The sequence below is a fragment of the Mustela nigripes genome, chromosome X, assembly GCF_022355385.1.
Source record: "Mustela nigripes isolate SB6536 chromosome X, MUSNIG.SB6536, whole genome shotgun sequence".
Lineage (NCBI taxonomy): Eukaryota > Metazoa > Chordata > Mammalia > Carnivora > Mustelidae > Mustela > Mustela nigripes.
The window spans coordinates 15,372,467-15,383,114 of NC_081575.1; the positions used below are offsets into that span (position 1 = coordinate 15,372,467).

General features: G+C 40.6%; 1 protein-coding gene across 1 annotated transcript in view; it reads left to right on the forward strand.

The window, feature by feature from the left end:
• The window catches only part of MAP7D3 (MAP7 domain containing 3), a 28,221-nt gene that overhangs the window by 6,009 nt on the left and 11,564 nt on the right, over positions 1-10,648 (forward strand). The window contains exons 5-9 of the mRNA XM_059385976.1: positions 753-867; positions 1,552-1,656; positions 5,145-5,240; positions 7,065-7,190; positions 10,326-10,645. Coding sequence (XP_059241959.1) covers positions 753-867; positions 1,552-1,656; positions 5,145-5,240; positions 7,065-7,190; positions 10,326-10,645 — 762 coding nt within the window. The remainder of the gene's footprint in view (positions 1-752; positions 868-1,551; positions 1,657-5,144; positions 5,241-7,064; positions 7,191-10,325; positions 10,646-10,648) is intronic.

The following is a 10,648-nucleotide window of genomic DNA, read 5'->3' on the forward strand; positions in this document are numbered from 1 at the left end:
TTCTCTCTCCCCTTCAGCGGTAGAGCCTCTTGTTCCTGTGCTCTCAGATCCCTGAGTTTCGACCTGCTATCTGAGGTAAAGCGGAGCCTCGAAGGCCTGGGAAGAGAGCCCTTCCATGCTCTGGGTTGCGGCTCACTTGGGTCTCTGCGCTCTATGCCAGTGGTCTCATGCTCAGAGACCCCTCACTCAGTAGGCCGCGGTCTCACTTCTCACAGCTGCTCCTCTGACTTGAGCGCAGGCCAGTCAGAAGACAGCGCTTGCTCTCCTATCTGGCTTCCACTGCCTTTCTGCCCTGTGCACTCTTCCTCTCAGCTGTGCTGGGGCCCTGCCTCTCTCTCTACCTCCCTGGACTCTTTTGTTGTCTGGCACTCTAGGCTCATGTCGGGCTCCCTGCTTCTCCTCCTCCCTCTGTCTGCTGCTCCCCTTGCATGTGCACGTTCTTTCTCTCAGATTAATTAATTAATTAATTTCCTCATGATACAAGCAGAGGTAAGCACAGTCTGTTTTTCAGTTCATATCCATAAGATTAAAGTCTGTTACTCAGGAGAAGCATTGACATTGATTGATACCAGAAATAGGGTCTTCGGTTGTTTTTTTGGTCTTCATTTTTAACTATTACCTAACCTCATACCCCCCCAAATTTTGCTTGATACAAAAATTTGGTAATGGGTTAGTGTTCTAACCCACAGATCTAAATTACACTATCCAGTATGTTGAATAGGTAAAAATTTGTTGGTATTTATTTTAAATAGGAGAGATTCAAGGCTGTTCTCTGTCGGACATTGGAACGGAGCAACCGTGTTGATCATCGTCAAAAAAGATGGTCATGGGAAGGTTCGACAGCTGTGAACCCAGAAACCAAAACTGGTAATTAATAAACTGTTAAACTTTTAAGTTATTCATGCTCATATTTAGATATTGGCTGTTGCTGCAAGGTTGCATTTACAGTGGGGATTTGAGCTTTGTGTTTTAAGTGAAAATGCTGCCATGTACTCTTTGGTGTGCCCAGTAAAACATTTGTATCATGTAAGATTACAAAAGAAATTTTTTTAAAGATTTTATTTGTTTATTAGACAGAGATCACAAGTAGGCAGAGGGAGAGGAAGAAGCAGGGAGCCTGATGCGGGGCTTGATCCCAGGACCCTGGGATTATGACCTGAGCCGAAGGCAGAGGCTTTAACCCACTGAGCTACCCAGGCGCCCCTGCAAAAGAAATTTTAATATTTTATCCAGTATATACAAAATCTTACCATTTACATTTGTAATCTCTATAAAAATGATTGAATTTTATATAGCTTTATCCAATGCATATTTTATCCAGTGCATATTTTAAAAATAGTCTCATTTACTATTGCAGCTACTATAAATTTTCCTATAAATGGACAGAGCTCTACAGTTCCATAAAACTTAAATTTATATCATGCATAAGGAATGACAGTTAACATTGTGCACCTAACTAGTGCACATACTCTATAGAACTACATCATGAACTTACTTTGTTGCAGCTAGTGATGTTTTAAGTATGAGTACAGTAAATATATCTTTCCTCAGCCAGTAAACGTTCTGTATCGACTGAGAAACTTGAACAAGAGACATCTGGTTTACAGAAACAAATGTCTGTGTCATCTGCAGGTCTTCAGAGTTCTGTTGCCAAGAGTAAGTAGTTATTTCATGTATTCTCCTGAATTTTAAACCAATGAAATAAATTCTTTTAAATGTCTTTTCACAGTACCACTTATCCTTTAGATTGTGGAACATTTAGATTTATTTCAGAAGAGAATCACCTGGTTTTGTTGTTGGTGGAGGTGGTCATTACTGTTTTGTATTTTCATCAGTGAAACGGATTCAAATTCTACCTACCAGTAAATGAGATCCTTTTTCCTAGAGAGTAACTAGACTGGTCATTTAATTTCTGTTAAGTTTCTTGAATATCACCTCATTTAAGGAAAATGTTAGCATATATGCAGCAGTGGACAGGTTGATGTGCTTCACATAATGTCGTACTTGTTACTCATGACAACCTTGTAAAGGTGAAAGGCAAGTGTAATTACCTTCCTGGCTTTATAGTTAAGACCCCAAGAAATTCAGTGCTCTTCACTCTGTCATGCTTGTTTTTGGCTTATATTTTGGTCATTTGATAGATAGATCGTGATGTTGAAATTGTACATTTCAGTAATCCCGTGTTTTCCTCCAAAGCAAATAACATGGTACCCATGTTTAATGAGCAAAGCATTGCTAACCTCCTCTTTACAACTCTTTGTAGTGCTAATGTGATGTTCTTTAAACAAAAAAGAAATTATCTACCATGACTACCTCAATACCTTTGTTTTTGTTTTTAAAGATTTTACTTATTTGACAGAGATCACAAGTAGGCAGAGAAGCAGGCAGAGAGGTGGGGGGGAGCAGACTCCCTGCTTAGCAGAGAGCCCGATGGGGCTCGATCCTCGGACCCTATGACTATGACCTGAGCTGAAGGCAGAGGCTTGAACCCACTGAGCCACCCAGGCACCTCAACCTCAATACCTTTTGCTTCTAGTGTTTGCCCTTTTAATTAGTGTTCCTTTTTTAAAAAAATCCTTCACCTGGGGCGCCTGGGTGGCTTAGTCTTTAAGTGTCTGCCTTCCTCTCAGGGTCGTGATCCCAAAGTCCTGGGATCGAACCCTATGTCAGGGCTCCCTGCTCAGTGGGGAGCCTGCTTCTCCCTCTCTAGCTCTCTTGTGCTTTTGTTCCCTCTTTCACTATTTCTCTCTGTAATAAATAAATAAAATCTTAAAAAAAAAAATCCTTCACCTGACTGTCAGTGACCATTTCTGGCTTGTTGTGCATGTTGTTTCCCACTGATAATTGAAATGGATTAGACAAACCATACCCATCAATCAATTTAAAAAAGTCCTTTCTGGAGGCAAAAACAGAAGTGACTTGGCACGAAGAAGACAGAGCAAACATATTCCACATCATTCCCACTTCAGTGCCTTATGAATTGAAGAAAAAAAGGCATAATTATGGTTTCAATTTAAAAATCTTTTTAAAAACGTTTTATTTATTTGAGAGCAAGTGAGAGAGTGATAGAGCACAAGTGGTGAGTGGGGCAAAGGGAGAGGGAGACACAGATTCCCTGCTGTGGTCTAACAAAAGTTGATCCACTTACCACCCTAATCCTTGATAGGCTTTCCCAAAGCACTTAAGGTGTAGCCTGGGATCATTTGTAGATTAATGTGGGAAGGTTTTCTCTAGCACCTTCCTTGTCATATAATGAAATTAATTTATTATTCACCATTTCAATCCTTTAGAAAAACTAGAATTCATTGCAGTGTTGTATTTATATACTTTCATGTATACACAAAAACATTCATTTTGATATATTTTACTTGTTTAACTAGCATTCACTCTGTTTCAGAAACTATCTAATTGCTTTGAGGAGTTAGCACATATTTCTTCCACAGACATGTATGACATTTTTAGTATAACGAGCAAATACTAGTATGCTTTCATTCATAGGCCTCATGCTATTAAAAGAGATTTGTAAAGAGGAGGAATAGGCGATGCCTTTTAGGATAATAATTAGTTAAATTGCACTGAAAGAGCAATTCCAAGTAATTTTAAAAAAGATTTTATTTATTTGACAGAGAAACAGCAAGAGAGGGAGCATAGCAGGGGGAGTGGGAGAGGGAGAGAAGCAGACTTCCTGCTGAGCAAGGAGCCTGATACAGGGCTCTATCCCAGGACCCTGCAATCGTGATCTGAGCTGAAGGCAGATGCTTAATGACTGAGCCACCCAGGCGCCCCTAAATGATTTTTTTTGACAGAGATCACAAGTAGGCAGAGAGAAAGAGGGGAAAGCAGGCTCGCCGCCAAGCAGAGAGCCCCATGCGGGGCTTGATCCCAGGACCCTGAGATCATGACCTGAGCTGAAGATAGGCCTTAACCTACTGAGCCACCCAGGCGCCCCTAAATGATTTTTTTAAAATGATTTTTTTACTAGTGTTTTAAAAAAGATTTTATTTATTTGACAGAGAGATCACAAGTAGGCAGAGAGGCAGGCAGAGAGAGAGGAAGGGATGCAGGCTCCCCGCTGAGCAGAGAGCCCGATGCGGGGCTTGATCCCAGGACCCTGAGATCATGACCCAAGCCAAAGGCAGAGGCCTAACCCACTGAGTCACCCAGGAGCCCCTTTTTACTAGTTTTTAATATGAGAAGGTATGATGGAAGATACTTTGTGAAATAGCTTACTTATAGGTATAGTATTACTGCACACTCTGAAACAATGATGACAGGGAAAATAAAGTCTGTATTGGTGGTGGCTTACCTTTGTAAAATCTCTTCAGATTGAAATGAAACCTTTTTGATCCAGAGAGATGAATATTTCACACACAAATGAAGTTCATAATCTGATAACCTGTAATATTTTAAGTAGCCCTGTTTTACAAAGCTTGGCTAATTGAAATTGTCTGTTTTTCTTCTGCTCATTACTGACTCGAACTGTTCACACTATCTTGTCTTTTCTTGCAGTATGAAAATAAAGGATGTGTGATTTAATCACATGATTGAATTGATTATACCTCTGGTTCATGCTGTTCAATTACATTATCAGTTCAGGAATTTTCAAATGATGCTATGTTGTCAATATCTACAGGTCCCCACATTTAATATATAGGTTCCCAAAAGAGAAGTTATTCTTTAAACAGATACGTCTCAGTATCCTGAGTCAGAATTTGTTTGTGTCTACACTGACCATGTTTTTCATTAGGTTGCTAAAATTGTGACATCTGTGCCAAAGGTTAATGATCATTTTTGTTTAAAAAAAATAACCATTATAACTAAAGTATACATTACTTTAGTAATAGATGTCATGGATTGTGTCCAGAATTAAGGGTTGTATAGTCCCAATTTGGGAATGGTGATCTTGTAAGGTAGCATTAGACATTATCCTCTTAATTTTTAACTATTTTTTTCCTAATAAATTTTATTGTCCAGATCACCTAAAGAGCAAATGAGCTTTAAATTGGGGGTATACAGAAGATTGGAAATTTAGATTTTTATAAGCAAAAGTAAAGATAAAAAAATGTGTGAAGAGTGACTCACTTCTGAAATAATACATTTAAATAATTTGTAAAAAGTAATATTCCTTTGCCTTTGATCTCCAGAAAATATAGAAAAGAAGAGAAGCTCATCCTTGACGAGAAGATCTAACAAACTGCAGGCACCTTCAGAAACTCTACAAGTAGAAGAAAAACCAACTGGTTAGTTATTTCTAAGTACCAGTCTTAAATAGTGGTTTAAAAGAGATCTTTTGTGGTACTGTGTGGCTCAGTCAGTTGAGCACCAACTCCTGATTTTGGCTCAGGCCATGATCCTGAGTTGGGCTCCAAGCTAAACTTGGAACCTGCTCAAGATCGTCTCTCTCTGCACTTCCCTATCCCCGCACTTGTCATTCTCCCAAAAAAGATCTGTGTCAACATTTGGTTGCCTGAGAAGTCGTTCCTAAAATTTGAAGCCAGAATATCCTTTCTTTAACTGCAAAATGTCCTTTGATGTCATACTTATTTGGCTGAAGCCAAGAGTCTGTCTTCATTTTTTTAATTTTTTTAAAGATTTTATTTATTACAGAGATCACAAGTGGGCAGAGAGGCAGGCAGAGACAGAGAGAAGGGGAAGGCAGAGGCTTTAACTCACTGAGCCACCCAGATGCCCAAAGAGTCTGTCTTTAAGTGAAATAGGTAGTTCTGTTGTCATCTGAGCAGGAGGTATATAATGAACCTGAGGGACTAGATCACAGAGTGTTGGTATAGATAAAGATTTGTGGTGGAAGACTTAATTCTCTTCAGACATTTCATTAGCTAGTGTTAAGAAATTCTTAAGTTATTGACCATAATTTGAACTTCATTTTTTTTTTTTTAAGATTTTATTTATTTGTCAGAGAGAGTGAGCGAGAGCAAGCACAGGCAGACAGAGTGGAAGGCAGAGTCAGACGGAGAAGCAGGCTCCCTGTGGAGCAAGGAGCCCGATATGGGACTCGATCCCAGGACGCTGGGATCATGACCTGAGCTGAAGGCAGCTGCTTAACCAACTGAGCCACCCAGGCGTCCCCATAATTTGAACTTCAAAGCTTTGTTGCGTTTCATAGCATTACCCACATCTAACCTTTGTGCATGTGTTCACTGCTGATTATTATACACAAAATTTCATACTTATTACTGAAGTACTTCTTTTTTAAAAAATACGTTATTTCTTTGAGAGAGTGCACAAGCAGGAGTGGAAGGGCAGAGGGAAAGAGAGAAGCAGACTCCATGCTGATCAGGGAGCCTGACATGGGGCTCGATCTCAGGACTCTGAGATCATGACCTGAGCCGAAGGCAGAGGCTTTAACCCACTGAGCCACCCAGGCGCCCCTACAAGATGCACTTTTTTTTTTTTTAAAGACTTTTATTTATTTATTTGACAGAGAGAGATCACAAGTAGGCAGAGAGGCAGGCAGAGAGAGGGTGGGGGAAGCAGGCTCTCAGAGAGCCCGATGCGGGGCTCAATCCCAGGACCCTGGGATCATGACCCGAACCGAAGGCAGAGGCTTTAACCCAGTGAGCCACCCAGGCGCCCCTACAAGATGCACTTTTAACAAAATAAGTTAGTCAGTCCCTTGGAGCTTTTGGTAATGAACTTGACCACTATGACTGTCAGTGGCATATATCTGTAGAAGTCCACCTCAAAGTTGTTTTGCCACATACAACATTGTGAATTCCCGTAGAGACGATACGTTGGGATAGGGCTTTGTTAGATATGTTACCTGGATTTCTGCACTGGGGTTATTGAGTATGCCGGGGACTTTGACCCTTAATTCAGGTACTCTCTTCCCTAGCAAGGCAGTCGGATCCAGTGGTGATGTTCAGTCCCATTATTTATATTTATATATATACATATATACATATGTATGTGTGTGTGTGTATATATATATATATTGCTCTCATTTCCTCTACTTGTAGGCTGGGAAAGTTCTCATGTGCAGTTCATATGCTGTGCATTTATTTGTGAGACTTCAACTTGAATTCTTTTTGTTTGTTCTCATTTAGCTCGTCAGTCTTATACCAGTCTTCGGGAGAGTAATTTAATCACTCGCCTGCTTGTCCCTACCAAAGCGTCAATAGCCAGGAGCAAAAGTGCTGCTTCCTTGTCAGTTCCTGGCAAAGATACTTCAGGTAACAGGCATAGGGTGGAAAGCCTAAAAGTGTTCATATTTGCACTTATAAAGCAGGTTATATCATTTAATTTGTTGCAGTAAGGCATAAAAATAATTTGAATCAGTAGTTTCCAGATGACTGATATTTGCGTTACATATTTGTTTTATGCCTTCTAGCATGGTAGGTTGAGTTATCTGAATGATAGTTGATTGATAGGATGAAATAAGGTAGTTGTGGTGGTGGTGGTTAAATTTTTAAGTGATTTTTTAAAAAAAGTACTAGATGTTCAGAGTATCAAAAATTTTTATAATAGCAAGGGGGAGGAAGTTTCCTACTCCACTCTTTTTCCCCCTAAAATGTGGAAGAGTGACTTTGAGCTGCTCTTCAGCTTTTTATAAATAATAAAATAAAACCCATTTTCAGGCTTATGTGGATTTTCTCAGAGGTCACATAGAGTGTTAGATATGCCTGTGGGTAGTAAGAAGTCCTCAGTAGTGGAGAGCTCAAATGCACTATTCCCATTATTCTTTTTTCCTCCACTTTTTTCTTCCCACCACTTTTATTCTTTTATTTTTTTCTTCTGTTAATATTCATATAATTAGTAAAATAATACAGTGCTATCATAGACTTTCTGGGAGTGCAGCTTTACTACTTTTGGTTCAGATTCCTGACTTTGTTTTTGCCCTATTATATATATGTCAAATTATTTTCTGCCAGTCTTCCCCCAGTCTCCTGTAAGATCGTTCTTATATTAACTTCCATTCTTGTTAAATAATCTGTTACTTCCATCAAAAATATAATACTTATCTTAAATTTCTCTAGCTGTACTTAATATATTCTTTGTAGCACAAACTGTCAGTGTTAAATAATGTGACCATTTAGATACATACAGATCTGTGTGTGAATAAAATGCTTTTTCCACCAAAAGTGGGTGTCTAAAAGAAAAAATGTCAGATTATTCATGAGTAGTCAGTCTTTGGTAATTTGTTTTATTTTGATTACTTGATGAGATCATGTAAAAGTTCACCACCCAGTTAAAGAAGAGGTGACAAATTTACCAAGTCTTATAAAAGCTACCACCAAATACTTTCTAAAAAATATTTACTTTTCTTTATTATACAAGCAATAAATATTTAATGTAGCACAAAATTTTTTTTTTTTTTTAAAGATTTTATTTATTTATTTGACAGACAGAGATCACAAGTAGGCAGAGAGGCAGGCAGAGAGAGAGGAAGGGAAGCAGGCTCCCTGCTGAGCAGAGAGCCCGATGCGGGGCTCGATCTCAGGACCCTGAGATCATGACCTGAGCCGAAGGCAGAGGCCTTAACCCTCTGAGCCACCCAGGCGCCCCTGTAGCACAAATTTTAAATATAATTTATTATCTCAGTAACTCACTGGGAACTGAATATTTAGTGTTTTCTTTACAAAATGGGATTATAACTTGTTTTTGTTTTTTTGATTTGCTTTTGTCTATACTCAATATGTACCATTTTCTGGGGGCACCTGGGGGGCTCAGTTGGTTAAGCATCTGACTTTGGCACAAGTCATGATCTCTGGGTCTTGGTATCCAGCCCTGCATTGGGCTCCCCTCTCAGCAGGGAATCTCCTTTGTCCCTGTCCCTCTCTGCCCCTCCCCTTGTGTGCCTGTGTGTGGAGGCACTCTCTCAAATAAATAAAACTTTTTAAAAGATTTATTTATTTATTTGACAGAAAGAGAGCGCGCGCACACACGAGTAGGCGGAGAGGCAGGCAGAGAAAGAGAGAAGGGGAAGCAGGCTCCCTGCTGAGCAGGGAGCCTGATTTGGGGCTGGATCCCAGGACCCTGAGATCATGACCTGAGCCAAAGGCAGAGGCTTAACCCACTGAGCCACCCAGGTGCCCTAAATAAAATCTTTTTTAAAAAAGTATATATATATTTATCATTTTCTAGGTCTGGAAATTGTATATTATTACTGTGAATGACTGCCTTAGTATTTTCTTTTCTTTTTTTTTTTAAAGATTCACTCATTTGACAGAGATCACTAGTAGGCATAAGAGGCAGGCAGAGAAAGAGGGGGAAGCAGGCTCCCTGCTGAGCACAAAGCCCGATGTGGGGCTCGATCCCAGGACCCCGAGATCATGACCTGAGCCAAAGGCAGAGGCTTTAACCCGCTGAGCCACCCAGGCGCCCCTGCCTTAGTATTTTCTAAATTTCTTGTTGAATATTTGGATTATAGTTTTGTTTCAGTATTATCAATAATGCTGTAAGTTCGTGTCTGATTTTTTTCCTAAGGCTAGATCTTGAAGTAAAATTGTGGGAACAAAGACTGTGTCCTAATGGCTTTTAATGCCTTCTTGCCCCAATCCCCCCTATCAGGAGCATATACAGATCTACACCCCACCACTAGTGTGGGGCTGCCTGGTTCCCAACATTGGCATTACCACTTTCTTCCTCTTTTTTATCCATTTTTATCCATTTATTAGGCAAAAATAAATTATTTATTTTAGAGATTTTTATTTATTTGACAGGGAGAGAGGGAATACAAGCAGGGGGGGAGTGGGACCTGAGCCAAAGGCAGATATTTAATGACCGAGCCACCCAGGAGCCCTGGCAAAAAATTTAGATTGTTAAAGCTGGAAGAGACCTTGAAAATCTAGCCCATTCTGATTAATGTCTTATTATAGTTTTTAGAATGGGTGAGAAATGCTCTTTTCTTACATTTAAATCACCATATACGGAGTTTCTTACCTGATCACTTGAAATGGTAAGGTCTCTGGCCCTAGTGAAGTTGTTCTAGATTACTTTTTCAAAGTGTTGAATATTTTATAATGTGTTATAAAAATCATTCAAAACTGTGATATTAAAAGAGAAATGACTTATTGCAGACATCAACTTTGAAGAAGCATCCTCTTTTCGCCTGTAGTGGACTTTTGCTTTCACTACACCTCTTAAAGGTGGTGCTTCTGAAGTAACCAACTTCGAGATGTTTCTGTCCGGTGTGTGGGTTCCATTTCACTAGACACTTCCATGTTGTGGGGCAATCCCTGCAATTTACTAATGAACACATAGTCTCTCTTTTTTCTCTTCCTGTTCTTGTACTGTTACGTGGCACATTTGTGTCTTGTCTGGTTTCAGTGTATAGGCAGTCTCATCCTGTCCTCGTTCACCCACAGGTACCCACAGTGCCTTAATCCAGTATATAAACATGCCCTTGCGGAGCCACAGCAGTGACGAACTGAAGAATACCATGGCACTTCGCAAGGCAGCGGCGGCAGGGCCTCCCCAGGAGAAGGTGGAAGCACCCCCTGACGTGAGCGTGGAGGCGGCCCCTCACGTGAAGGTGGAAGCCACCCCCGAGGCGACCGTGGAAGCGGCCCCCGAGGCGACCGTGGAAGCGGCCCCCGAGGCGACCGTGGAAGCGGCCCCCGAGGCGACCGTGGAAGCGGCCCCCGAGGCGACCGTGGAAGCGGCCCCCGAGGCGACCGTGGAAGCGGCC